General features: G+C 39.4%; 2 protein-coding genes across 2 annotated transcripts; one reads left to right on the top strand and one right to left on the bottom strand.

The window, feature by feature from the left end:
- Nucleotides 1-800: 800 nt before the first annotated feature.
- Nucleotides 801-14,950, bottom strand: TRIM58 (tripartite motif containing 58; the record flags this gene model as incomplete). The annotated part of the gene is made up of 6 exons (XM_079703653.1): nt 801-1,390; nt 5,407-5,507; nt 5,604-5,626; nt 7,735-7,965; nt 11,328-11,423; nt 14,528-14,950. The coding sequence occupies 6 exons, from the start codon at nt 14,948-14,950 to the stop codon at nt 801-803; spliced, it is 1,464 nt and encodes a 487-aa protein (XP_079559779.1).
- A 10,104-nt stretch (nt 14,951-25,054) lies between these two features.
- On the top strand, nt 25,055-26,026 carry OR11L1 (olfactory receptor family 11 subfamily L member 1; the record flags this gene model as incomplete). The annotated part of the gene is made up of 1 exon (XM_079703066.1): nt 25,055-26,026. One exon carries the CDS (start codon nt 25,055-25,057, stop codon nt 26,024-26,026), a length of 972 nt encoding a protein of 323 aa, XP_079559192.1.
- Between the last annotated feature and the right edge of the window lie 463 nt (nt 26,027-26,489).

Consider the following 26,489-nt stretch of genomic DNA (forward strand, 5'->3'; position numbering starts at 1 on the left):
AGGTTAAAACAATAAGAGGTATAAAGCAAGAAAAGAAGAAAGAAGCTATAAAGAGCAAAAGTGAGAGAGACAGAGACAGAAAGATGCAGAGGCAGAGAGACAGAGAAAGAGGAGAGAATAAGAGAAGGAAAATAAGGAGGAGGAAAAAGATGCTAGAACAATATTGGACTGTTCTGAACCAATTTAAGAATTGCCATTTCTAATTCTTAATATACGGAAGATTGGAATGAAGAGATATTAAAAGGAATGAGACATTAAAATAAATGTATAGATATCTTTGCTTAATACGAGGTCCATTCATTTGAAGAAAACACAGCAAGAAAGTATGTGGAGGGGCTTCCCTGGTGGCGCAGTTGTTGAGAGTCCACCTGCCGATGCAGGGGACACGGGTTCGTGCCCCGGGCCAGGAGGATCCCACATGCCGCGGAGCGGCTGGGCCCGTGAGCCATGGCCACTGGGCCTGCGCCTCCGGAGCCTGTGCTCCGCAGTGGAAGAGGCCACAGCAGTGAGAGGTCCGCTTACCACAAAAAAAAAAAAAAAGAGAGAGAGAAAGTATGTGGAGCCATTTGGGAAAAGAGTGGTAAGACTGCTCCATTTCTAAAATTACTATTCTATACAATCCTTGTCCAAACACAAATATTTTATATTTTCTCTTTTGCCCCTATGGGAAAATGTCCATAGTGACAAGGAATGAAGTGCTGACCTAAATGGGGACATCTGTTGAGCCTTCACATATGTATACACTCCATTCTACTCCAGGAAACTTTGCTAGGTTTGGGGTGTATCTTAGCAACAGAATTTTAGGAAGGATCGTCTCTAATGTTAGAAGCAGGGTGAAAATGACCCCTGGATGCCCAATTTTCTAACTCCACTTCTGTCATAGGTGGTAAGATAAGAGGAGTCGTGTCACAAATGAAAAAATAAGGTCGAAGAAAACCAGAGAAAAGGTGATTGAACGTGTAAATATAAGACCCATTTGTGATGTTGTAAAAGGAGATTTCACCTGCTTCATAGTCCAAGAAAATCCCAATGCAGCGAGGCCATTCCAGGTGGAGGAGAGGAACTGATGGAGAGGCAAGGACCATGTACTCACTCCCTTTCAGTAGCCACATGGCCCAGACCCCATTCTCAGGAGATGGTGTGGTCTCCCCCTTTCTTGACACTGTGTCTTGACAGACACCTAACCCCCATTCTGCTCTTTCTCCCACCATGACTTCCCAGTAATGCCTCCCTGATGAGAAGTTCTGCAAACCCAGGATACAAGGCCATGTGTCAAATCGCTCAGGGTTGTTGGGGACATCCCTCCATAGTTCTCCATCCTGCACACTGCGCAGGTCAGCAGTCAAGAGGAGGCTAGGATGTGCTGTGGCGGGATCCAGTTTTATGTCAACTGCAGAAAGAATTTTGTGGAACATGTAAAAGAACAGAAAAGACTGGTGAAAATTTAGGAAGCCATGATATTGAGAACTGTCACTCCATTCCTCATTCTCCCTCTAATAACTCCTGGAGATAACAAAATATGTATTTCACCTTGCAGGTCGATGAGTGTATGCTTTATTGCTTTTGAGTGTATTCCACTGCTATGTCTGCATAATCCAGGACTCATTGCTGCCCCAATTCAAACATAACCATTGATGATAAGACAAACCATGTGCATAACCATTTAGATTCCTTTTATCTCTATCTAGAGCACTTTGGAAGATCTGCATTTAAAATAAAATTTACAGCTCCCTTGGGATTTTTTTTCTCCTCAAAGCCTATAGGAAAAATTCATTGGTATAAAATCCACCACTTTCAAAGCTATGTTACTATGGTAGGAAGAATTCTAAGATGACCTTCAGACCCTGGTGGTACTCTCATGATTCTGTTATATTATGTAACAAGAGGGAGATTATCTGAATGGGTCTAATAAAATCAGCTTTTAAAATCAGAGAGGTTTCTTTGGCTATCAGGCTGCCAGCAGAAGTGAAAATCAGAGAGATTGGATTTGATGTGTCATTGCTGCCTTTGAAGATGGAGTGGGCCACCTGAGGAGAAGGGTGAGTGATCTCCAACTGATAACCTGCAAGGAGATAGAAATCTCAGTCCCACAACTGCAAGGAACTGCTTTACGTCAACAAACTGAATAAGCTTCCAAGTGGACTCTTCCCTGGACCCTTTAGAGAAGCCCAGCCTGGTCAACACCTTGATTTTTGATCTTATGAAATCTTAAGCAGAGATGCCAGCTGATCCCATGTGGTTATCTGACCTGAAGAACTGTGAGCCAATAAATGGATGTGGTTTTGGGTAGTTAAGTTTGTGGTAATTTGCTATGCAGCAATAGAAAACTACTACTAATACTGTGAAGTCCCAGTGAGATTGACATGAAATTTTATTTGTACGTATAATTAATAAATACATCTACAAATGAAATGACCTCAGTGAAGAGGGGAGGATATAAAATATTCAGTGTCTTTTTTTTGGTAAACATTAAAAAATAGTAGATTTCATTAATCATATTTTAATTTTTTATATACGAATAACAAATACTAATATGCTGACTGTTTTTCTTATTTGCCTCTAAACCACTTCTAGCTATCTTTTATTGATACTCAAACCTGAATGGGTCACATAAATAGTACATCATCTATACTATCCCATGGAACCACTAATAACTCCTGGAGATAACAAAAGGGTGCCACTATCATCCTCATATTGTAGATGAGGAGACTCAGAGTCCAGGAGATTATGTGATTTTCCCAAATTATATGATTTTCCTGTCATAAATAATGGGAATTGAAAAGTGGGTCTCCGTGGAATTGTGTTAGGCCTATTTAACAGATGTCATGTCATCATGCATCATTCCCACTCCAGCACGCTTATTTGCTCCATTTATAAGAAAATAAATCTGTGAAATAGTTGTTAATACAACTATCTCCAGTTCCTCTCCCTACCTCTTCTTTCTTAAACTCAGTTGCTCACCAAGATAGAATAATATCTTAAGCAAACGACTCCTTCTTCCCAGTGCCCCAGGCATTGATAAATGATCAGTCCTTAAAGTTCACCTTAAATGACTTTTCTGTAGCACTCAACACTGTTGAGAATCCTTTTGTCCTGGGAAACTTCACTTCTCTTTCCCAAAGACACCAGTCATCATGCTTTCCCTCCCTCTCCACTGGCCTCCCCTTCTTGGTCTCCTTTGCTGTTTTCTCCTCTTCTCCTCCATCACTGCTATTTAAGAAGCCAATGGTCTCAGGATTGGGACCTCTTGCCTCTTTCTCAGATCACTTCTGATGTGTTCTGGGGCTGGCAGGCACATTGCATTAATTAAATTCCATTCATACACTTACTAATTCTAAATATATATATCTAGCCTAGACTTCTCCTGGAACTCCATATTTGTAAATTCATCTGTGTACCTGACATCAACATTTGGATATTTAACATTCATCACAGCATTGATGTGTCTGAAACCCATTTCCATTTTTCTGCCTCTCCTGCAGTTTACCTGTCAATGTAAACAGCAATTTCATTACCCAATTCTGGAGACTTAAACCTTGGAATCATTCACGACTTTTCTCCTTCCCTGACACCTCATATCTAGTCCAACAGCAGATCTTGCCAGCTTTGCCTTCAAAATACCAAGATTCTGTCCATTTCTCTGCACCTCCAGTACTACTACCTTGTCCAATGGACAATTGTCTCTGATTGAATTATTACAAAGGATCCTAACTGGCTTTCCCACATCAAGACTTTCCCCTCTGTAATTTATTCTCAATAAAGCACACAGAGTGATCGCCACAAAACATTAATCCAATCATCCTATTCCTCAATTTACAACTTTTAACTGATGTTCTATTTCACTTGGAGGTAAAGCATTGCTCACAGTGGCCTGCCTGATGGGTCCTGTGCTCCTTGGACTTTTCTTGGCCTCCCCAGCTCTCCCCTCACTCACTCCACCACAGCCGCACAGAACTCCTCATAGCTCCTGGAATGCATCTTCCATATTTCCATCTCAGGCCTTGTCACTCATTTCTGATGCCTGGAATGCTTTCCTCCAGATCAGATATTTGCTGAGTTATCCCCTACTGAGTGACGTCTTCCTTGATGATCAAATTCCAAATTAGATGCCCTAACCCCAGAACTTCTGGCCACTCTTAATTTATTCTTTTTTTCAATATTCTGTATCATCTCCTAACATTCTGTGTATTTTGCATAATTTAAGCAAATATATGCAACGTGAAGCTGTAGATTTGTAAGTTGATGTTATTGTTCAATTTTATATTCTAATGTTTAGAAGAGTAGCTGTCATAAAATACACGATATTCGTGGAATTGATTAGTTAATTCAGTAAAAATAAGTGGGAATATGGAGACACTGATTATGAGAGTGTAGTAACTTGCAACATTTCATGCAGTTAGTACATATTACTCTGCCCATCAGAACATTGATTAAATCATTGAACAGGACTGATAAGATAGGCTTTCTCATCATGGGACAAAGTGGTTTCCCTGTAAGTAATAAAGCCACTATTTAGCCACTGTCTGTTTTCATTACTTGGTATAAATTGAATATAAAAAAGAAATTAAAAGTATTGAACCGTTACTGTTTTAAAAAACAACATAATAGGACCAAACAAACTAATTGTAACACCACAGAGCCTACAGAGAGTACTTAAATATAACTGACTGAATATTTTTGGCTTTATTAACTATCTAATTTAAGAAATTCATCAAATTGCCAGATAATAAAATAATCCAAACCTTATATTATTTGATACACTGCAATGCTTTCATATATTGATGATTTTTTGTTTTCAAATATGTTTCATTTTGTCCTCCAAACAATACAATTTTTTAGCATTTTATAAACAAGGAAATGGAGATTGATTACAACTAATGTTACTTATATCACAGCTAATATCACTTTCAAGCCCACCATTCTAACCAAATGTAGCTTATATGGGTATCAGTGACTCTGATATTCTTTCAGACTATTCAGAAGTATCCCAACATTCTTTTTTTTTTTTTTTTTTTTTTGTGGAGCACGGTGTTCTCTCCCTTCCTCCCTTATAGTTTGGCATAAACGTGTGACTCACTTCTATCAATAAAATCTTCAGGAAAGCCATGTGTGCCACTTCGGAGTAGTGCATGATTCATCATGATCTTGCCCTTTTCCATGGCTACCAGCAACAGGAAGGAGGTGGGGCTCTGTCTGCACGGGTTCCCAGAGTGAGACTATGTGAAATTAAAGCCTCCACAATCTAGTAATCAACCTAAAACATGATCTTGAAATAAAACCTTTCTGATTTTAGCCACTAAACTTTGGGTTCTGTTTGTTACTATAGCCTGACTGGTACAGTAACAAATTGCAATAAGAGCCAAATTCCAGGTGTCATAGTTCCTCGAGCTCTAAAATGCAGCCTACCTTGGAACTTTCTCAACATTTCCCTCATCCCAGGGATGCGACACATTGTCTTCAGCTCCATGGGGATGGTCTCCAGATCCAGTCGTGTGACACTCTTACTTCTGAGAAGAGCGCAGAACCCACAGTTCTCAGTAGGGTTATCCACCAACCTCCCCAGCCTCTCCCAACCCATTTTTTGATTCAGAAAGTAAACATACCGGCTCAAGACTCCTCCTGCACCCTGAAAGTGAAAGAGAAACACAGGTAGGTGTGAGTTAGACCTCTGAACTGCTTTTGACAGACTGGGGACACACCATGAACATCTCTTTAGGAATTATTGGAAATCATTAACTATTAAGGTAAAACTATAAGAAACATGACTCTCTCTTAATAAAAGCTAAAAACAGGGCTTCCCTGGTGGCGCAGTGGTTGAGAGTCTGCCTGCCGATGCAGGGGACACGGGTTCGTGCCCCGGTCCGTGAAAATCCCACACGCTGCAGAGCGGCTGGGCCCGTGAGCCATGGCCGCTGAGCCTGTGCATCCGGAGCCTGTGCTCCGCAACAGCAGAGGCCGCGAGAGTGAGAGGCCCGCGTACAGCAAAAAAAAAAAAAAAAAAAAAAGCTAAAAACAGGCTGTTGTTGAGTTTTCTCATGAATTTAAAATAATATAATCAGTTTGCCTCTATTAAAATAAAATCAGACCACACAAAGTTTAGGTCAATTCCTATAATATCTATTGGTTTAACTATTTTCTGAATTGATAATTCTGACATTTGGATATTTTAGTAAAGAGTTACATTCTGTGAATGCAATTAGGGTAAAAACAGATTCTAAGTATCTGCAGAATTTATTTGAGTAACAGTGAAAGGTTAGACATAAAATGTTACTCTCAATGTCCTTTTAAGAAAACCCTAAATTCCTCATTCTTTGAACCAACATACCATGTCTAAATTACCTAAGTGGATAAAAATAGAAGTCATTAATATCTAGCAACATTTTATCTCAAAGTAGATTATTAAATAAATCACCTGCATTGCATTTCCCCTCTCCCTCTAAAAAATAGCCACCTGTCAGATTAATTTTGACAGGGCATAAAAACAGGGAAATGATTAGCTTTACTTTTCATCGGAATGACAGGCCTTGTTTTTGGCCATTGCAGGTGAAATATAGCTTACTGGTACTGAGAAAGAAAGGGAGAAGAGGGTATAAAAATGAAACTAAATTATTTGAGAAGATATTCTCCCTAAGATTTATATTATAAGACATTTTAACATTTCTTCAGTGCTAATAAATGATAACTTTATATACATTGTGTTTTGAGATATGGTAAGATGAGACAATGAATATTATTGAAAATGCCAGAGTTCTTGTGTTTATTTACTATCTGAAATTTAGAAAATTTATTCCTTTCTGACAGTTTGCTCACTAGGAAGTGGGCATAGCAATACTAATAAAAATAATAACAGTACTAATAACAACAAGTTTTACTGATATATAGATATATTGAAGACAAAATGGGACAAATTAAATAAAAATGTTTTGTAAATGCATTCATTTAATGACCCCCCCACTCTGTAACCAGTGCTATTTATCACAGTACTTGTATGAGGATAGGAATGACTTAGTTCAGAAATCCCTAAATGAGGCACTGGGGATGAGATACAATGAAGCATGCCTGGAAAATTTCTACTGCAACGAGTTCTATCATGATAGCATGCATCCAGCAACAACGATGACTTTCTCAATTCACTTGGGATTTAATGCCTTCAAGGAGGATTAAAAGAAAATATTTCCTTTTCCCTGTTATTTGTCTCTTTGCTCTATAATCTCAAATATAGCGTGGGCAAGCAGCATGCAGTCCAGGTAATCTCTCCCTACCACACCTGGAATAGTCATGCAATATGGGCTAGAAAATTAGCATTTGTCTTAAAAATTAACATGCAAATTTCAAGGTGGACAATTTAAAATATTACTCATACTTTTGGCTATTGACATTTAAATGGGTTAACAAGACTTTTTGGGTTGGCCTGAAATACAGCAATATCATCATTGACCAATTTTGAGGTTATAGATTGGCCTTTTTCTGTTTAGTCATATGTAAATCATTAAACTGATTTTAGTTTTTAAAATATTTAAGTTTTATCTTAAGTATGAACTATTTTATATGATTCTCTAGGATCCCTTCAGATTCTGATGCTAGGATTAAGAATTAAGATGCTTTCCAAGTAAATTCTAGGGTGCCCTTTTCCTAAAGATCATAAAGGCTTAAGCTGTTTGTCTCTGAAAGCTGCTATTTGTCCCCTTGTTCTCAGGTCTGCCCATCCCTCCCCTCCCAGGCACCCAGCCCCACCTCCAGCAGACCCAGGGCTGGGCGCTGGCACCTCTCCTCCAGCTCCTCTGCCAGATCCTTCAAGGCCCTGCTCTGCTGAACCAGCCGGTTCTTGCTCTCCCGCAGTCTCTGCAGGGTGGCTCGCTCCTCCTCCTCCAGTCTTCTAAGCTGCAGTTGCTCCTCCAGGGCTAGTAAGCCACGATACTTTTCAAACTCCAACCTGAAGCGTTGCCTCTGCGTTGCCACTTTCTCCTGGAGTGACACAGTGCATCAAATGATCAGCAGTAGGGGCAGAGCATTTGGCTTCCACCTTCACGGATGGGATGACGAAGCTGGAGAAGGCAATGTCTGGAGTGATCTCATCTTCATAACTCCATGAACGGACCCACTGCATTTTAACAACATGCAGAAGCCACAGACTACTCATGAGAAGTGGCCTGCTAGAGTTTTCAAACTTAGAGTTTGAGAAATACTGTTGGATTTGGGATCCCATTTCCATGGACTTGAGGACAAGGCACTTTCATATTCACGTTTCAGTACCATATATAAAATGGGGGAGGGCTTCCCTGGTGGCACAGTGGTTGGGAGTCCGCCTGCCGATGCAGGGGACATGGGTTCGTGCCCCGGTCCGGGAAGATCCCACATGCCGCGGAGCGGCTGGGCCCGTGAGCCATGGCCGCTGAGCCTGCGCATCCGGAGCCTGTGCTCCGCAACAGGAGAGGCCACAACAGTGAGAGGTCTGCGTACCGCAAAAAAAAAAAAAAAGGCGGGGGGGGAAAGAAGGGTCTGGGAATTAGAATTAAATATCAAACTGTTGAGCACAGTGACTAACACAGAGTAGTTGCTCAATAGAAGTTAAAATTTACTATTAGTCACTGGAATGAGTGGAAATAACTGAATTATGAAGAGAGATTAGAGAGACCTGGATTTGTAAATGTGAATAAGAAAATGTTTATAGAGATTAAAAAATATTCCTCAATAATGTGGTAATCATGAAACTATAAAGCTAACATTCTCTGCAGAGTCAAGAAAGAAATAAGTTATTCTCAGGTCACTTATTGCAAAGGTTCAGGGAATTCATCTTGATTTCTACCCAAATCTCACCTCTATAATTTTTTAATAGACCTAAGGAACACATTTTGATACAGCATTAATATATCTAAATGTTATTCTCTGGAGACTGGTGTGTGGAAATGTAGCTTTAAACTAAGAATAAGAGGCAAATTGCCCTCCCATAGTCTCTCCACATGTTGAATCCTCTGGTCCATTATTAAACATTATACCATTTTGGTTCAATTTAAGAACACAAGCTAGTGCCTTTAAAAGAATTCTAATAATGATTTTCCTCAAATTTCATAAGACAAAACTCTTTCCTCCAACTTCCCACTTCTACCACCTTCTGCCACTTTCTAAACAACGAGATTCATATAATTCTGACCTCTTTAAAGTCAACCAACTGTGAATTCCATATTCTGATCTGAAAGGTACAACTCATTGAATTTCTCCCCCATTCTCCATGTTGGAGGCTGTGCTATTGAGGAGTGGTGCTAATAACTCAGTCATTGAAAAAAAGTGGAATTATATTTGGGTCATGAGAGATAACATGGTCCTGAAGGGTTTTAGTTGCAATTCACTGTTCTCTCATATCATCCTTCTGAGTACTACAATTATATCTATAGATACAGAAAGGCTAAGGGTTTTCACAGAATTTAGCATTTATTTTATTAAGCCTATACTAGTTGCTTTTGGCTCACATAGATACATTCTCAAAGGTAAAAATCATGCTAGTTTATTTGGCCTAGGACAGGGATCTTAGAATTATCTCTACTTTAGAATAATCAGCGGAGGGTTCAAAAAATGAAGGAACCCATATCTCAGATATGGAATTTCTGATTTTGTAAATTTGTGGTCAGGTCAGGATTAAAAACAATTGACTTGGGCTCCCCTGGTGGTGCAGTGGTTGAGAGTCGGCCTGCCGATGCAGGGGACGTGGGTTCGTGCCCCAGTCTGGGAAGATCCCACATGCCACGGAGCGGCTGGGCCCGTGAGCCATGGTCGCTGAGCCTGCGCGTCCAGAGCCTGTGCTCCGCAAAGGTAGAGGGCACAACAGTGAGAGGCCGCGTACCACACACACACACAAAAAAAAAACAATTGACTTGGATTGTTAGCATGAAAAGAATAAAAATTATCAATAAACATCACTATCAATGAACTTTACATATAATATACATAACTATGGGAAAAGATAAGACTTATCACAGAAGAAAAATATAGCAAAAATAATCCTTATGAAAATATTGTCAGAAAACAGAGCACAAGACAAAATTTTTGAGAAAAGAAGAAAGAATTATAAAAATAAAAGGGTTCCTTGGAGAAGGAGAGAGAAGAGAAATATTTTATAAAATAGATTCTATATATATTATAAAACATATTATATAAATAAAAACACCTATGTAATTTCTATATACAGCTTCTCAATATTGACCCTATTGACATTAGACCAGGTGATTCTTTGCTGTGATTTTTTTGGGGGAAAGGTGACTGTCTTGTGCATTATAGGGTGTCTAGCAGCATTTCTGGCCTCTACACATGAGCACCCACCCTCTCCTAGTTGTGACAACCAAAAACATCTACAGATATTACAAAATATCTCTTGGACGGCAACACTGCACCAGGTTCAGAATCACTCTGTGTATGTTTGTGTGTGTGTATGTATAAATAGGTAAGAGAAAAAAAGAGCTCATGAGGGGCTTCCCTGGTGATGCAGTGGTTAAGAATCCACCTGCCAATGCAGGAGACATGGGTTTAAGCCCTGGTCCGGGAAGATCTCACATGCCGTGGAGCAATAAGCCCATGCGCCTCAACTACTGAGCCTGTGCTCTAGAGCCCGCGAGCCACAACTACTGAGCCCGTGTGCCACAGCTACTGAGGCCTGCATGCCTAGAGCCCATGCTCCACAACAAGAGAAGCCACCGCAATGAGAAGCCTGCACACTGCAACAAAGAGTAGTCCCCACTCGCCACAACTAGAGAAAGCCCGTGCACAGCAACGAAGACCCAACACAACCATAAATAAATAAATAAATAAATAAATAAATAAATAAATAAATAAATAAATAAATAAGAGAGCTGATGAGGTATGATAAAGAGAAAAAATATTTATGGATGACTGAAAAAGACTGAAAATTCAGACTGTCTTTCTATATGTAAGATGATGACTATTAACCTGTATTTCATATGTATAAGTGATGTGAAATATTTACTATTTCATTCATCTAACAAATACATATTTTTTAAACTAGTACTGACAGTACAAAACTCTGTTCTAGGTGATGCAGTGAGTTAAGATGAGTAAAATCAAGTGAGTGAGTAAGATCAAGATCAGTAAAGTTTATTTACAATTTGGATTGGGGTAATATTAACAGAGATAAAAAGAACACAACTGTACAATATAATTTGAGGGGATGAGGTGATCCAGGGTGAAACTGAGGTTTTTTTCTTGAGTAGCTATGTAGATGGAACAAAAGTGCTGGAGTGCTGGTGGAAGAATGATTTAGTGACCCAAATTTGGATCCTTCAAATAGGCTAGCCTCCTGAACCCCAATATTCTCTCACCTTCCAAATGACAGTTTTCTTTCCCACACTGGCCTCCTGAGTCAAGGCTTCCTCCATCTCTTTCCTCACATGTTCCTGGGCCATCTGGAGCTTTACCTGTTTGGAAAGATATGCTGCAGCCATTAGAGATACCCTCATTCAGTTCTTAATATTGACTGGGTATGGGGGAAATACAAAGATCAGCTAAAACAGGCCCTAGAAAACATATAAAAATGTTCGACCTCATTAATAACTGTTAAACATAAATATGTTTTTAAATGTTGATGCCAGATGAAATCAAAGATGTATCTAAAAGTGTGTTCATTATATTTTAAATAGTAAAACTGTAATTAACCAAAGTGTTAAAAATACGGGAGTGAGAAAATTTTATTTTCACAGGATGGAATTAAAATAAGGCGTTGCAGAATATTTAATGACAACAAATACAAGTATAAAGAAAATTAAAATAAGTATACTTCATGCAACTTTGCACCAAGTTTGAAAAATAAAAATGCTTACGATGAATATATAAAAACTAGGCAGAGACCAATGAAAATATATTCAATAAACAAAATCTCATATACTAATTCTTGGTTGAAAAGTGATGCTATTCCTTATATCTATTTATTTCAACAGCTTAAAGTTATTTATGACTTTCTAATCAGAAGTGTATTTATTATATTTGGCAGAAGAAAACTTGTAAGTTAATATTTACTAAATGAAAAAGAAATACAGAATGTCATAAATCTTACAAGGGGTAGAAAAATAATTTAATGAAAAGTAAATCTCTTTCAACCCTAGGACCCTGCTAGAGGTAAACACATGTATTTTATTTACAGAGAACACACACAAAGATAGACACATACACACATTTTAAAACTCTTCCCAAAGTCATTCAATAAGTCTCAGAAAAAACAAAACAAAAACAAAAACTAGCAAACAAAAAATGAAATTCTTCCCAATGTCACTGAACAAGTCCTACACATCAATGTTGTTCTTTTTTAAAGATAATATTCTAAGGTAGAGCACATAAAATAGCAGTAGAATCCATGGAGGCATTTAAAAAGATGAAGAAACTAACAATTTTTTTAGTGTTTGGAAGGAATAGAATACTTCAACACTTATGGACAAAAGAAATTGTAAGCAAAAGCAAGGAGGTAAAAACCTGTGGCATGTTTGGGGACAAGAGTGATTGGCTAGTTTTGCTGGATCGAATGATTGGTTTAGACAAGAGCTATAGTAAGAAAACTTAGGGCCTTAGAATGTCTTGATTGATAGGCTAAGGAGTTTAGAAGATATTTATTTGGTATTTAGTTGAAGAGCTACTGAAATAGAGAAAACTTCCTTAGAAATATGACATTAACCATGCAATATATAGTACCTTATGGATTAAAGGAAAAAAAAGGCAAAAATATATTTCAAAAGTCTAGCTAGAAAGTAGCTAGCAACTGAATTTTGCAGAAGACAGACAAAATCAAGAAGAAACACTTAGGAAGATATTTCTTGGTAGGTCCAGAGGGAAGTTGAGGGGGAAAAAAATCACAAACCTTGATTTAGAGCAATCAAAGTTAAAATAATAATAATTATTATTATTACTAATTATTTTATTATAAATTATAATACATAATATAAATATACAAAATATTATAAATTATATATTATTAATAATAATTTGTTAATTAAATGAATTATTATTTTAGAAAGTTGATATTTGCACTTTATTTCATTGTGATAGTACTTCAGGTAAAGGTCGGTAGATTAAAGATGACTTTAACCCCCTTTGTGCTAGCAGCCGTTTCAGATATTGAGAATTTAAATGTGTTCAGAATATGTCTAAAAACTTTTGATGAGCACCAGCAGGGAGAATCTTATTCATAGGGTTTCACAGATGCCACTTTTGTGGGCCAGGTACTCCAATATGAGTCACCTTTTCATTGAGGATGCTCACATCATAAGTCCACAAATATGTGTTGACTAGATAAGGGCCTGTGTGCTTAGCTACTGGATTTCTACTTCAGAGTAACATGCATTGGCAGGCTTTAAAGGTGATCAGAGCCCTGTGCCCATCCAGACACTATTCTTAGCAAATGTTCAAACATGAAGGTTGCTTTATGCACCCCAATGTTCACTGCAGCACTTTTACAATAGCCAAGACATGGAAACAACCTAAATGTCCATTGACAGATGAATGGATAAAGAAGATGTGGTACATATATACAATGGGATATTACTCAGCCATAAAAAAGAATGAAACAATGCCATTTACAGCAACATGGATGGACCTAGAGATTATCATACTAAGTGAAGTAAGTCAGACAGAGAAAGACAAATATCATATGATATCACTTATATGTGGAATCTAAAAAATGATACAAATGAACATATTTACAAAACAGAAATAGGCTCACAGACTTCAAAAACAAATTTATGGTTACCAAAGTGGAAAAGTTGGGGGGAGGGATAAATTAGGAGTTTGGGATTAACATATACACACTACTACATATAAAATAGATAATCAACAAGGATCTACTGCATAGCACAGGGAACTCTACTCAATATTCTGTAATAACCTATATTGGAAAAGAATCTGAAAAAGAATGGATATATGTATATATATATAACTGAATCACTTTGCTGTACACCTGAAACTAACACAACATTGTAAATCAACCATACTCCAGTAAAAAATAAAAAAACTTTTTAAATGAAGGTTGTTTTGATGACAATATTAACATAGAGATAAACACTATGCAAAAGCAAGACATTATACAAATGATAGTTATTCGGAAGTGTTTCCAATAACTACATGCACCTGTAACTAAGAGCCCATTGGACAACACAGCCCTCTACACCAGAGCTTTAGCTGTGGAACCCAGATTATCAACATCAGGAAAATTAAGACGAGCGTGAAATTAAATGTCCAGGGAGAATTTCATGGGAGAGGAGGGCAACCTAAAATAATGGTATGTCTGAGCTCCTGAACAGGGGTCCCAAAAGGCGGGGTGTGCACGGAGCAAAGGCATGGAGACCTCAAGGTGAATGTGAGCCAGGAGGGTGGTTGGTGCGGAGGGCACAGGTCATTCAGATCAGGTGGTAGCATTTGCCTCTGTCCCTAGCAAGGCACTCTTCACACCTCTGACTCAGTCGGCTCCTCTGTTACACATCAGCATTTCCAGACCCAGGAATCGTGGCCCTCCACGTGCCGTGGTAACACCTCTCACCTGGTAGCACCTGGCGGCCTCCTGCAGCGGTGTTGTGCGGTGGCTCCTGTGCTCTGGGGTGGTGTCACAGACCCAGCACAGAACCTCCTGGTCCTCCTCACAGAAGCGGCTCAGCTCCTCGCCGTGCTTCACACACAGGCGTGCCCCCGAGGGCCCCGTGCCGAGCCCCAGCTGCCGCACGCTGTCCACCAGGCTGGCCAGCTGCCTGTTGGGGCGGAAGCTCTCCAGCCTGAAGGGACCCCGGCACTGTGGACAGGCATAGAGGCCACTCTGTGCACTGTCGGACTTCTCGCAGAACTCGGAGATGCATCTGAGGCAGAAGCTGTGGCCGCAGTCCACACTGACCGGTTTCTGCAGGAAATCCAGGCACACTGGGCACCTGGCCTCCTCGCACAGCCGCTCCCCGGGCCCCCCCGAGGCCATGGCCGGCTGGGCCTCGCCTGGCCCTGATGATAGCAGAGCTGCCTTCCCCAGCTGCCTACGCTATCTCCCCTGGTGGTCTGGCACAGAAGGGAGGAACCCCACAGCCTCATGAGAAACAGACCCAAGATGGGTTTTATCCGCTGGCCAGAGTCCAGATGAGCTACTCCCAGGGAAAAGTTATAACTCAGGCACCCTCAACCACAGGATACAATTAACATTCTAGTTACCCTAGCCTCCTAGGAAACTGATCATTTCTAACGGAATCCCTCATAGTATACCTTACTGGAACCCGAATTCTCATGTTTTCACTGTCAGTAAATTTGGAGAATTGCTTAGCTCCTTCCATTATTTTCTGAACTACCCCATGACCTTCTTATCCTTATACAGCATAATGATTTCTTAAAGTTTTTTTTCCAAACTTTATTGTTTCTACTGCCTGTTAATTAGCCCATGATAAAAAATTTGGGTAGATGGGTTGATAGGGAGATCCAAAAAAAATGTGTGTATAATAATGATGGGTCTATAGCCCAACAACAATGCAAAGCATTTAAATAAATACCTGGCCCAGTTCAGTGAGTCCTATAATGACTGCACACATGTTATGATTGTTGCAAAGCATATCTTGGAGGTGGCAAAGCTGTAGGTTAAGGCATTGGTTATAAGAAATAATTCAAGCATATGTGGCACCTGTGAGGTGGTGAAGGCCGAGAAAGATATAGAAGAAGAGAGATAATTTCACAGAAAGGATGTGATCCCTACTTGGGATGAATATGGTGAGATCATTATGTCAGCCAGAAAGTAGACAAATGTGGAAAGTGTCTGTCATCTGCACAAAATGTAATTTTCATTTTGTTGAGTTTGAAGCAATGATGGGCATGGCATGCCTGTAGCAAATCCTTCAATCCTTCAATATATGATCCTCAGCACAAACTGCAAGTCTCGGACACAAGGGTAAGAAAGAGACAAATGACCCAGCTCTCAAGGGAACCTTAAGATGCATCAGGAGAACTCATACAAGTATAAACTAATACCTGGGAGAAAGGACACTCACCAGTGCTGCAAGAATATAACAGGGCTTTGAACTAGCCTGTGGGGTTGGAGTTGGGCCCTTGGGAGTCTCTGAGTTAATAACTGAAGGGTGACTACAGGCTGATCATAGGAAGGGGACTCTATCAAGCAGAACAGTCAGAGGTCACAGGGTACACAAGATGAACTGCTGCTGGAGGGAGCAGGTTTGCCCCAGGACATGAGGCAGCCAAGCAGGCTGGTATGTGTGCGAGGTGAGGATGAGCGGCAGAAGATAAGGTCCCAGTGGGAGGCAGGGACAGATGACTCAGGTCCTTGCAGCTCCTGTGTGGTTTGTGGGTCCTTATTCTAAGGCCCAGGGCTTGGCCTGGAGCTTTGGTGGAGGGCAGGGTCTAAAGAGTTTTGAAGTTGCCTACCTAAAGGTTAGGTGGATAATTAAAACAGAGAGATTCTTTGAGAACAAGAAGAGACAGTTATGAGCAGAACATCAAAGATGTGAATTTAGAAAAGAAAGGAAAAGGGCAAAAGTCTCAACAATAGAAAAGCAGACCCTGGTCCCAGGCTGAAGACTGTGCCACTTGCTAGATAAGGGGCTTTAGACAAGTTTCTGTACCAAACTTCCTTTAAAATATGAGGACATTGTTAATGCCACTCCTACAGGGCTGTTCAGAGGATTGAATAAGCTAATAGATGTCACACATTTGATACAGGTTCTGGCATGTAGTATTTATATGTAATTAAAGAAAAAGAGAAGAAATAGCAAAATAAATGGATAATTAGAATGTAAGCAGGAGACATTTTTTTTCTATTTTCTTCAATATTATATCCCTAGTAACTTGAAGAGTAACTGACACAAAAGACACCCAATGAATACTTGTTGAATAAGTGAGTGTGGGAATGAATGAACAGAATCAGTACAGTTTATCCTAGAGGCTAATGGGGGATAACATTTCAGTGACTATATTATGTCAAATGTGAGATCCATATTTTTCTACATTTTACATATATGACTTTGACTTATATTGCTGTGACTCTCGAAGATGCTAGAACACATTTCTATGTTATTTGGAGACATAATAAAGCATCCTATTGCTCAAATGTATGGAGGAATTAATAGCTCAGCTCACTTGAATGCAGATTTCCTAGTGCCTAGAAGGCTAAGGGAAGGTCACTGACCTTGGATGTGGGGGTCAAAGTGGTTTTCAGGAGGGTGAGATGGAGTGGATGAGCTGACATCAGATGGCACTTCTTCCCTGACTGGTTCTAGGGTCACTGAATTTAAGCTCGGCTTTGTCTCTAGCACTGGGGGGCTAGGAATGACCTCTGTACCATTGTTCTTAAAAAAACAAATTTTCCTTACAGTGCATTTGTGCAGGTAAGTGGTGGACTGGATTATAAGTAGATGTCACTGTATTTACAAATGCTATGTGAAATGCCTTCCTGAACACTTTCTTACTTAATAAGATTGGTCTAAATTAAATTTGTGTTTTCTCATGATCATTCTTCTGGGGTGAATAAAACACATCTTAACCACATTTTGGTGCACCCACTGCTGGATCCTTACCCTGACTCCTTTCTCTGATTCATTTGCAGATCGCATAGTTCTAAATCTTTTAGTTAATATCCTCAGCCCTTGCCATCATCCTTCTCTAGTACACCACTTCACGTGTGTTCTGCCTTCTCTGACACTACAGGATTCTCCTCCTCTGACCATTCCTCCCTGCTCACCTTTCCTAACTACTTTGACTTCGTGGCTTTGGGCTCCTGAACCATCTCTCCAGGACATCCTTATTTTCTTTCCTAGCCTGAATCTTTTTCAACAAGGTTCTCAGATCTCTTGACCACACCTTTGCCTCAGCTTCGGGAATGTATAATCTCCTAGCCCCAAGTTCAGCCCACTCTGTAATGAAAACAACAAAAAAACAGCCAGCACAAACCTCAAAAGCAACTGACACAGCACTTTCCTTCCTGCTTGTGGTTTTTAAAAAGATCTCTATTGGTTGTTGTTTTTTTTCCTCCATTTTTCCTCTTTTTTATTGTTTTTTAATTGAAGTATGGTTGATTTACAGTGCTGTGTTAGTTTCTGGTGTACAGCAAAGTGATTCAGTTATACATACATATGTGTGTCTATATATGTATATGTATATACATATGTATTCTTTTTTATATTATTTTCCATTATGGTTTATTACAGGATATTGAATATAGTTCCCTGTGCTGTACAGTAAGACATTGTTTATCTATTTTATATATAGTAGTTTGTATCTGCCAACCTCAAACTCCTAAGTTTTTCCATCTTACCCCTTAGATAACCATAAGTTTATCTATGTCTGTGAGTCTATCTCTGTTTTGTAAATAAGTTCATTTGTATATACTTTAGATTCTATGTATAAGTGATATCATATGGTATTTGTTTTTCTCTGTCTGACTTACTTAGCCTGATAATTTCCAGGTCCATCCATGTTGCTGTAAATGGCATTATTTCATTCTTTTTTATGGCTGAGTAGTATTCCATTATCTGTTGGTTTCCATTTCAGCAGTTGTATCCTGCATTTTTATTGTTCCTGTTCCCCTGAGTCTATATTGATAATTCACTGAGCTTAAGGTTGTCCTCTGTAGACACAGCTTCAGCTTTCACTGGCTATGTAAGGGGTGCTTCTATGGAGGGGATTCAGAGAAAGTTTGGGGCAGAGAAGGCTCCTTGTGACTGTGAGTGATAACTGAAAGTCTCTAAGACACTGATCAGTGCAGTGGGAAAAATGCTGGCCCTTGGCCTGTTTCCCATGCATATGAGCTCCAATCAGCACATGTACATGTTAATAAAAGTAGATTTATTCAGTAATGTTATATTCAAAATTAATTTATGTTAAGAATTTTTTTAAGTGATCTGATGGGTTCAAGGACAAGAATGTTATCTTATTCAAATTTTACTCCAAAGTACCTTCACTCTGGGCCTGCATAGAGTAAGGGGCCACTATAGCTTCTGGAATAAATTAATACATGCAAGGTCCTGTGTGAGATTTGTAACACTCTCTGAAGGAGGTGTTGTAAACCACATCCATATATTAAATGTGAGAAATTCGAGATGTGAGCAAATGCAGGTTTGTAGAAATGGGCCCTGTCTTACCTCTAGTTCTAAGTCTTGTGTTCGATGATGCTTCTGGTGTGCTCTGCAGGCCCTATCAGAACTCTCATATTCTTTCTGCAAACATGTAGGAATTACAAGATCTGGATTTAGGATCAGATATAAAAACCCTACCCCAAAGAGTGGACTATCATGCAGTCCATAAATGGTATTTAATTATTTTTCCAAAATTCAAGAGCACAAGAAAAGACCTATGATGCAAATTAGCTGTAAAATTATCTGAAACAAAAGGGCAAGATACAGGCTAAAAAAATTACCTGCACATATGCCAAGATATAGGCTATAAGTAGTAATGCAGTTATATTACCCCACATGTGGGACACACACAAAAAAGCTTGGAAGGTAAGATATGAGACGTTTAATGCTGGGAGACAGTACAATAGACATTTTAAAAGATATATTTTTGTCTGTATTTTCTTCTCCAAGTTTTCTAAAATATATATATATGAATCATATTATTTTGAAATCGTATTATTTTGAATATATTTTTAATTATGTTAATTAAATCAAACATCAGTAAATAAGGAATTATGCCAGCCTACCTCATCAGGCTATAGTGTTTGTGTGATTCACTGGTGAATCCCAATGCATGGATGATCCCCAAGCACATAGTAGGTGCTAAATGCATATTTGCTGACTAAATGGATCATCAAAAACTATCCAAAATAAATGCAATTTTAATTTGTTTAATTTGCTCAATCGTTTAATATTTTATTTTAAATTAAAAGACAAATTTCATTTAACTAGAAATATTAATAAATTTGGTCTTCTTAATTAGACAGACTTCCATACACTTGAATTTTTTTTTTAATCCTGCTATATTATGGATGGGTTAAGAACTTTTTCTTTTCCAATTCATCTCCTAATTCTCAAATTGCATTTTTGTGTTAGATCGACAGATTAACACTCAGAATGAGCTTGGGTACAGATTGCTTTAATTGAATGTATGAATGAATTTGCAGTCATGATTTTTTAAAATTTAGTCTCACCTGTAATTAAAGCTTGTTGGAGAAATACCATTCAACAAAAAACAGCTGTCATACATTCAGTCCTCAGGGTAGCCACTCACACTAATTACATGCTTGCTAGATTTTAAAAAGATACTTTTTAATTTGATTTAATTTTTAGTTAAATATCATTGGGAGTGACCTTAAGCTAAATTTTAAAATTATACTTCCAAAAGAATGTAAGAATTGCATCTATCCCGAGTGTTACCGACACCTAAGCCTCAGTGGGAAGAGTTGAATCTCAGAAGGTTGGTTCCATTGTTTACTAATTTGATTGGCAAATTACAGAAGAATGTCTGGGGGACAGGATTCTTGGAAGAGCCAAGTCCTCAAGAACACAAAGTTATTGAAAGGAGAAGTCTGCTTTACGCAGCGTCCAACGCCAGCAAAATATGGCAAATTCCTGCTCTCAAGAAAAAAGGACAGTCCGCATTTGGGTTACAAGAGAGCAAGGCAGATCCTGGATCCATGATTTAGGGCTCTTCATGCTGGGGAGACTGACAGGTAGGGGAGGTTCATGTGGAGAGGCTCGAAATTTCTCAGAAGGAAATCCAAATGGCGTGTGTTTTAGTGTTGATGACACAAATTTTGTTATTTTGGTTGTTGTGGCAAGGCAATTTTAGCCTTTGCTGATGCTCTATCTACTTGGAAACAAATTAAATTATCTTGCCTAAATTGTTTAGCATATACAACTGTAATAGCTAAAAAGTAACCAAAAAAGAAATCTTGAGATGCCAAAGGCCATTTAGTTGACTCCAGGAAAGACTGCATATAAGGACAATAACATTCTAGATTATATTTATTTTCACATAATTTCATATGTATATAATTTGCATAATAAAGCTACAGCATTAGATCTGAGGTTACACTGGTTTTTCTAGTACTGAAGTAAACTCAGCACAGCATTTTAGGAATCAGAATTCTTTTTTAGCTCAATATAATTAAGGTAATTCTACCATTTGGAAATAATTAGTAAATAATCAGTATTTCATTAGGTGAGTTTCTTATTTCTGAAAGTATTTAAGCAAAGAATGGTGATTCGTAGAGTTTGGTTTCCTTGTGCACTTGAATGTGCATTATAGGAGAGATTTTAGATGACTAGGAAACTGGGCCAAATGCCTTATAAACTTAGTCTCATGATACAATGCTGTTTTGCTTTCCCTGTGGGCTCCCAAACTAGGTCCTTATTGTTCTCCATGTTTAATTATTTTTTAATCTATTCATTGTTTATTTTAGATTGAGTCCCATGGTAATATACATACCCAAAAATGAGAGAAAGGCAGGCAAAAAAGGATCATTTTCCAAAATGGCTTTGTAACTTTACTAAGAGAATTTGTGAGCATTGCTGTGTCTCAGGAAATCTTCCATCATATCTCTCTTTCTGAACAAATCAATCAATCAACAAACAATCAATCAGAATCCCTCCCACAATGCAATTCAAGTGCACAAGGAAACAACTTTTCTTAAATACTTTCTGTAATGAGGAACTCACCACCTATTGAAATAATTAAATACTGATTATTTCCAAATGCTAGAATTACCTTAATTACTTTGAGCTTAAAGGATCAATCAATCTTTTTTTTTTTTGCGGTAGGCGGGCCTCTCACTGCTGTGGCCTCTCCCCTTGCGGAGCACAGGCTCCGGACGCGCAGGCTCAGCAGCCATGGCTCACGGGCCTAGCCGCTCTGCGGCATGTGGGATCCTCCCAGACCGGGGCGCGAACCCGTGTCCCCTGCATCGGCAGGCGGACTCTCAACCACTGCGCCACCAGGGAAGCCCAATCTTTATTATTAAATAATAATATTCTAGTATCCTTTAGTTGTTCATTCAATGGCTTCAAGTCAGAACTGTTGGAATATTCTGTCTTTGAACCAGGATACACACAACACATTTATCTTGAATTGATGTCATAGGCTCCCAGAATGATGGCAGAGTAGTCAGGGAAGGCATCATGGAGAAGGTGGTATCTGAGCAGAATGGAAGAACATGATATATGAACCATTTAGAAATGTGCAGGGACAATATCCCAGGAAACTAGGATGTGTTGAATAGATAAGGAGGCAAGACCTGTGTAGTTTGAACAATACTAAGGAAGACAGAGTGTCTGGAGCAGAATGAGCAAGGAGGAACATAGAGAAAGAGATTGGGGAGGCAGTGCATACAGAGAATAAATAGGGCCTGGTAAACTGTGAAGGCTTTGGCAATATTTCCCTTTCTAAAGCTTTAAGAAATTTCATACCATACAGTTCAGTATATGGTAACAAATGCATAGATTTTGTTAAAATACCATTTTTACTCTCTCTGAATTTTTCATTGTCAAATGAAGATAAGATTCCCAGTGATTTTACCCAAGTACAAGAGGAGAAAACAGAACATAGCAAAAATAGAGAACTAAAATAAAAACAATGAATTAGCAGAACAGTGGATTTGTGACATATGAAGAAGCTGATTGTTTGGCCACATTGTTTTATTTAGTTATCAGGAAGATTTCACAGTACATTTATAGTCCTTGTGTAAGCTGGGTGTTGCAGTGGGCTTTAAGCAGAGGAATGGCATGCTCTGTTCTAAAAGTTTCATTCCAGCTGCTTTACTGGGTATTTACTGAAGAAGGGCAGATGGATGTGGAGGGGCTACAAGGAGACTATTGAACAACCCAGGTGAGAAGAGTTGGAACTTTTTTTTTTTTTCCCAGGGAGGATGCAATGTTGTTGTTAAATGGTGATCAGCTTCTGGATATATTTTCAGGTGGAGCCAGGCAACTTGGGTAAGAAATCAGATACTGGGTGTGAGAGAAGCAAGAATCAAATTCCAGGTTTCTGGCCTGAGCAGGTGGGAGGATGGAGGGACCCAATGAGCTAGGAGGAGACTTGCTAAGGGGAGGCTGGTGGGTGAGGCAGGAATGCAGGATAGTTTGTGTTGTTTCAGATGCTGATTAAATGTGTCAGTACGCATTTCAAATAGGGAGGTTGTTTACATGAGTCATATTCAAGTTTGATTCACACTTTAGGGTGTTGAAAGCCAAGTGATGACATTTAAAGTCAAAAGACTGCATGAAACCATGAGGGAAGTGAGGTAGATTGAGAGGTATTCAGCCCCGAGGTCATACATATGCAGGTTGGAGGATGTAGAGCTGCTAGAAGAAGAAATGGATAAAATGTGAAAAGACAAGCCTGCAGTTGAACTCAAAGAGCATGTAGTCATGCACGTTGATTGACAAGAGTAGATCCAGGAAGAGGGAGGAATCAACTGTGCAATGCTGACAACAAATCAGGACGATTAGGAATGAGGATGGATGATTGAAAGGCAATGGTCCAGCAGAGTAATTTTGGTGTAGTGAAGAGGGAAAACATAATTCAGTGGATTCAAGTGGGAATACAGGCAGCTAGGAGACACAACACTTTCAAGAAGGGAAGGAGTAAAAATGAGCAGAAAAATGCGGGAGAACAGAATAACAACAAGACCTTTTTTTTCTCTGTTGTGTCATTTTAAAAGGGAGACAACCAGCCTGTTGACATGCTGAGGAAATGATGCAACAGAGAGGGGGCCATTATTTATTCAGGGGCATAGGAGGCTGTAGTACCTGCAATACCTTCAACTATGTGAGAGGGGTGTAACACCGTAAGCATATGTGGAGGGATTTCCCTTAACCTGGACAAAGAGATGCACAGGAACTAATGGTAAGTAGTTGGGGACATTAGTAGCCTGAGGGTCTGGATATTCCCATTGGAGGATTTCAGTTTTGTTTTTCTGGATTTGTTGTTGTTGTTTAATAGTACAATAGGTATTTTGCTGAGGGTATAGATACACAGCAAGGAAGTGTTGGAAGTTTGAAATGAGAAGAACATTATGAAACAATCATTGAGAAGAATGGAAAGTGATTAGATGAAGGAAATGTAGAATGGTTGCTCCAAGCAATAAGGAAACACTGGAATTTACTGGTTGTGAATTTTAAAATGGCTACATTGTTGTCTGTCACCTCCTTTACTGGATGGAAGTTCATGTAGGGCAGATGGATGTTGACTAACCAGAAATGGGTTTGACAATGAATTAAATGAAGGCAAAGGAAAGATTTATTGTTGAATGTATACAGGAAGGAGTGATCAGAATGGCTGAGCATGGTATCTAACTGGGCAAGAAAGTACAACGATGGAGGTACAGGTTATCTCAGCACAGGGCTTCACATACACGCACATGCAAACACATGCATGTGAAGAGCAGGTTATCCTTACATATTGTTTGAGGGGAGAATGAATAAGCTTTCCCAAGATATCTTAGGATTTATGCTGCATCTGACTTCTTTTTCAAAGAAGCCAATTATGAGGAAAGGAAGGTATTTGCTTCCTTATGTGCTTGACTTTTTTTAAAACTTTGTTGTTACTGTTGGTTTCTAAGTTTGCTTTCAATCAGAGTCCTTTTTGGCCTCTGTCTTTGGACCTAAGACCACTTGTAGAGGTCAGAGAATCCAACAAATGGAATTTGCTGAAGTTCTTTCCAAAACCTAATATCCATATTCAGCTTCTGATATCAAAATGTATTTTTTAAAAGCAAGTTGAAATTATACATTTGCTCCTCTAAAATGCAGTACATAATGATCTGAACTAATTTTATTTTATTTTTTTATTTTTTTTTCAGTACGCGGGCCTCTCACTGTTGTGGCCTCTTCCATTGTGGAGCACAGGCTCTGGACGCACAGGCTCAGCGGCCATGGCTCACTGGCCCAGCCGCTCCGCGGCACGTGGGATCCTCCCAGACCGGGGCACGAACCCGTGTCCCCTGCATCGGCAGGCGGACTCTCAACCACTGCGCCACCAGGGAAGCCCTGAACTAATTTTAAAAAATTAGTCTCTGAAGTTCCAAACATCATTAGTTATATTTTTATGCCTTATGTACAGTGCTTTTCCAGAATGTTTTTCTCCTCTACAGGCAATGGAGTCCCAAAATGTGTCCATTGTTACTGAGTTTCAGCTGCTAGGATTCCAGAATGTTCTTGAGTGGTGGACGTTGCTCTTTGCCATTTTCTTGTTCATCTACTTCCTCACAGTCACAGGGAATATTGTCATTATTACAGTGGTGAGCCAGGACCAGCAGCTGCACTCACCTATGTACACATTCCTCAAACACCTCTCCTTTCTGGAGATCTGGTATACATCCACAATTGTGCCCCTTCTCCTAGCCAACCTGCTCTCCCAGGGCCAAGCCATCTCCTTCCCTGACTGTATAGCACAGCTCTACTTCTTTGTGTTCTTCGGGGCTACCAAGTGCTTTCTTCTGGCCATGATGGCTTATGGCTGGTATCTGGCCATCTTTAGCCCACTGCACTACTCTTTCCTGATGAGTCCTGAGATCTGCACCAAGTTGGTGGCAATCTCCTGGTTGATAGGGATCAGCACAGGATTCCTGCCCTCCTTGATGATTTCCAAGTTGGATTTTTGTGGGCCCAACCAGATCAATCATTTCTTCTGTGACCTCCCTCCCCTCATGCAGCCCTCATGTTCCAATGTTTATATCACTGAGATGGTCATCTGTACCCTGTCAACTGCTGTGCTATGCATTTGCTTTTTTCTTACACTTGTGTCCTGTGTTTTTATTGTGCCCTCCATAGTGAGAATTCCTTCAGCCTCTGGCCGAGTGAAGACCTTTGCCACATGTGGCTCACATTTGGCTGTTGTCACTATCTACTGTGGAACCACAGTATCCATGTATGTTTGCCCCAATCTCCACCTGTCACCAGAAATCAACAAGATTATTTCTGTCTTCTATACTGTGGTCACCTCACTGCTGAACCCTGTTATCTACAGCTTGAGAAACAAAGACTTCAAAGACGCTGTTAGAAAAGCTGTGAGAAGGACTTGTGGCATCTATGGAGTAAGAGTGAAGTCAGGTTTCTTTACTGGATAAAGAAAATCAACACACAGAATACAGAGTGGATTAAGTTCAGGGATAAATGAGGGGCAGGTTCAGAGCCTTCAAACCTAAATGCCATCACTGACATTAAATTCCACAGGCCATAATAAAACAGCTTCTTTATGGACCCTTGCCAACAACTGCTCAGAAGATAAATTGCCTCTATCAAAACATTTTGGAGACAACTTTGACCTGGACACTTTCATCTTCTGATGGGAATCTGACTTTATAATTCCAGGGCATGATGTTTACATACACAGTATTTTCAGATTCTATGAAAGGATTACTCTTGAGTTCATAAAGCCTATGTACAGAAAATTATATATCTTTTACGTACTGTTAGGAGACTTGTCTTGTAGTCTCAATTCCTGGTGTTCTCAGTGCTTGTTAAATATCTGTGGAATGAATGAATGAAAAAAAGAAAAGATAGGGCTTCCCTGGTGGCGGAGTGGTTGAG

The sequence above is a fragment of the Hyperoodon ampullatus genome (genome assembly GCF_949752795.1).
Source record: "Hyperoodon ampullatus genome assembly, chromosome: 4".
NCBI classification, from domain to species: domain Eukaryota; kingdom Metazoa; phylum Chordata; class Mammalia; order Artiodactyla; family Ziphiidae; genus Hyperoodon; species Hyperoodon ampullatus.